The sequence below is a fragment of the Miscanthus floridulus genome, chromosome 7, assembly GCF_019320115.1.
Source record: "Miscanthus floridulus cultivar M001 chromosome 7, ASM1932011v1, whole genome shotgun sequence".
NCBI lineage: Eukaryota > Viridiplantae > Streptophyta > Magnoliopsida > Poales > Poaceae > Miscanthus > Miscanthus floridulus.
Window position 1 is genome coordinate 119,614,197 of NC_089586.1, and position 3,618 is coordinate 119,617,814.

A 3,618-nucleotide genomic window follows, 5' to 3' on the forward strand; every position below is an offset into this window, starting at 1 on the left:
TCCTCCTACTCGGCCCAAGAGAGTCCGCAGGCCCAACCCACTCTACAACGGCCTAGACTAGAAGGCTTAGTCTGCTATATGTACTGCGAGTGAGAGTGAGTTGAGGGCATGATGAAAATTGTAACAGATATTCAGTTTTAATTCAAGTACTCCTACCGTATCTTCTCCTGTTCTTCTTCTTCCCCCCTCCCCAAGCATCCTTCCCTCACAAAACCCCACATTCCATATTCGTGTTGTGTTTGATAATCTATAGAAAACATGAAAAGTTACAAGAAAACATTAGGTTCAAGAAAAACCACTATGAGCTGTGGCTGGTTCACATTTGTTTGTCCATGTAACCACTTGACAGGTGCTTCAAGTGTAATGGTTGATGAAGTCCAGTTCCAATCTAGGACGCTCCTCTCGTGCTCGTGATGAATGACGACGGCATTTACATGTGCAGTACAGCGAGGCCAAAATTCACTCACATGCCACGAGCTTGGCAGGCCATGCTGCCGAGCAGAGATGAGGTCCCCAGCAACAGTGACAACTCGCTGTTCCTTTATGTCTGAAAGCTCTTGCAGCGTCAAACTGCCAATCTGCCATGGTCCATGGAGCAAGGAAGTCAAACGTCCTGGTGGATTTCTAGGCTGATAAGTTCGGCTGATGCTAGTTTGTTGTGAGAAAAAAATATTATTAACTGATTGATAAGCACTAGCTAAAACCAACCAGCGAATATGTTGAAAATCCGTTGACAGATCGGATGACGCTTTCACCTTCTGGGAAGACGGGAATATTAATCTTTCTAGTACATTTGTTGCTCTGGTGGACGAGGTCCTCATAACAAGTTGAAGCCTAGCCAAACCCAAATATACGCAAGCAACTTTTTTTTTAAGAATAAAAAAAAAACCCACGCAAGAAATTTACAAAGCAACCATGGGGCGTTGCAAACGCCGTGCCACTGGGCGTGGTTGCTGCTGCTGGGCTTGGCGCTACGTTTGGCGTCGCGTAGTCGCGTGGCACTGGCATCGAAGGCCGCGATCCACGAAGTCAAACGGGAGCTGCACGTCTGCTGCAGCGTGCCACCGCCCCCACCTACAGCGGCCACGGGGTCCGTGTTTCCCATGGGCACCGAGACCTGTGAAAGTTCAGCGGCCGAAAGCGACGCGCACCGCCCCCGCTTCCACTCGACCACTCCCACCCGGAAAACGAAGCCAAAAAAGCCACGCTCTCGCCACCGCCGCCGCTTTCGCTTCCGCGGCCACCGTCCCTTCCCTCCCTCGCAGGCTCCCACGCCCATCTCCGCCGTCACCACTGGCCCCGTCGCCGCCACTGTCAACTCAGCGGAGCAGCTCTCCTCCTCAAACTCTCGCGGTGTCTCGCTTGCTTACCTTCCTCCGCTCCGCTGCAATCCCACTCCTGATCCGGGCTCCACCCGGAAGTGCCCACGCATTTTGGTCTCTAGTGCTTGGAGCCTTCTCGGCTGCACCAAATTTGGCCTTTTTAGGCGGGTGGGGAGCTCCGATCTTTTCAGCTACAGCTTTTATTTTCCTGTTTCTTGGTTGGGTTTCTGCCACAGATTTGCTCATCTTGGGCTGGGACGATTACCGCTGAGCCGTCCTCCCCATATACTGATCAGATGAGTTGTGGGTGTCTCCTCCCAATCCGAGATTGCAGGAGATGGTTGTAGCAGTAGCTTCGTCCCAATCCTCCTCCCCGCCCCTGTCACCTTACCCGTCTTCGTCCAGCCTCCGTGGCTTCATCAGGGACGCCCCGCCTTACAGCGCCCAGACCCCGCCGCAGGTGCAGAGGGCTGGTGTCGGTGGTGGTGGCGGCGGCGGCGGCAATGGGAAGATCAGCCCTGCGGTGCTGTTCATCATAGTGATCCTTGCGGTTATCTTCTTCATTTCCGGGCTGCTCCACCTCCTTGTGAGGATACTGATGAAGAAGCAGCACGGCCGTGGTGCCGCCATGGGGGAGGCTGCACCATCGCCGCACCGGACAGGCGCGAGGGACGCGGCAATGGACCGGCAGCTGCAGCAGCTGTTCCATCTGCACGACTCTGGGCTCGACCAGGCGTTCATCGATGCGCTGCCCGTGTTCGCGTACCGTGAAATTATCGGTGGCAACAAAGAGCCGTTCGACTGTGCGGTGTGCTTGTGTGAATTTGATGGGGAGGACAGGCTCAGGCTGTTGCCGGTGTGTGGGCATGCCTTCCATCTGCAGTGTATAGATACATGGCTGCTGTCCAACTCGACATGCCCGCTTTGCCGTGGCACACTCTTTGTCCCCGGGATGACTATAGATAACATGCTGTTTGATGATTTTGATGAGAGGTTGGAAGAGGAGCCTCTACCGGAGGAGTGTGAGGATGGACACCAAGTTTCCAGGCACAAACCCATGGATGAGGAGCAGCCAGTGGCCGAGAAGAGGGTGTTTCCAGTAAGGCTTGGGAAGTTCAAGAATGTTGGGAATCAGGGTGCCATCGGTGGTGTGGTTGGCAATGGCAATGAAGCTGGTATAGTGAGTAGGGAGGCAGGGGAGAGTAGCAGTAGCAGCTTGGATGCAAGGAGATGCTTCTCCATGGGCACTTACCAGTATGTTCTTGGGGCTTCTGAACTTCGAGTGGCTCTCCAGACAGGTCATGGCAGAAACGGTGCAAGCAGCATGTTTAAAGGAAGAGTTGCTGGCTTAAGTTCTGTCAATGCTGACATTATGGATGGCAAGAGGATTTGTGCTAGGAGCAAAGGCGAGAGCTTCTCTGTGTCGAAGATTTGGCAGTGGTCTAGTGTGAAGGGCAAGCTGCCAGCTCCTCCAGACACTTGTTCAGATACTGGGAGCCTACCATGGATGAAAAGAAACGCTGCTGGAGATAAGTCTAATATGTGACTCTGTGTATAGTCCTTTTTTTTCTGCCTGATGTTGGCTGCTAAGTTGCTTAGCTCTAGCTATTTCATCTGATTTAGGGTGTTTCAACAATCATTCATCAAGGGATAATTTTTGACAGGCTTGCTATATTGCACATAGTTTGTGATTGTTCACAATGGTGTAGTCTATATTCCTGTGTTGTTGGTATTCCAGGAATTCCATTCAGAAGCCTATCATCACTATGAAGTATCAATTTATACTCTATTTGTGTTATCGATTCTACAATTTCCTACTTGAATGTAAGTATGTAACTATCAAATATGAGACAATATTAGTATTAGCCTACAATGTGATATATGTCTAGACCATTGCAGTTATTAATCTGCAACTTCCTTAATAAACTTTCTATTAGTTATTACAGTAGCATTTTCAAGGTCTGAATGAACTTGACCATGGTAGCCCTTTTTTTTTTTTTTTGCAAACTGTGTAGAAGTATTATTATGGTTATAAGTTGTTAGAAGGATGGCACATACATTGGTAGTTTGCGAGGCATCCTTCTCGAAAACATACATTTCTGAACAAGGAGTCTTCCTTAACACAAACTGCTAGAACAAGAAGAGGAGTTGGTATGACAAATGACATGTAGTTGAAGAAGTAAAATGGAGTTCTGTGACATCATTGTTTAAATTCTGTGGGGGTGCTAGGGTGGGTGGGGGAGGGTGAACCTTTAAGCTTGTTATCTTCTATAAACTGTGGCCGGACTGTAAAAAT

General features: G+C 49.9%; 1 protein-coding gene across 1 annotated transcript; it reads left to right on the plus strand.

The window, feature by feature from the left end:
* The first annotated feature begins 954 nt into the window (after nt 1-954).
* Nucleotides 955-3,005, plus strand: LOC136464478 (RING-H2 finger protein ATL46-like). Its single transcript, XM_066463424.1, has one exon. It carries the CDS (start codon nt 1,660-1,662, stop codon nt 2,866-2,868), a length of 1,209 nt encoding a protein of 402 aa, XP_066319521.1. The 5' UTR covers nt 955-1,659; the 3' UTR covers nt 2,869-3,005.
* Nucleotides 3,006-3,618: the final 613 nt, after the last annotated feature.

Excerpts from the sequence above, each read along its gene's own strand:
- LOC136464478 (XM_066463424.1), top strand. The coding sequence starts at position 1,660 with ATGGTTGTAGCAGTAGCTTCGTCCCAATCCTCCTCCCCGCCCCTGTCA.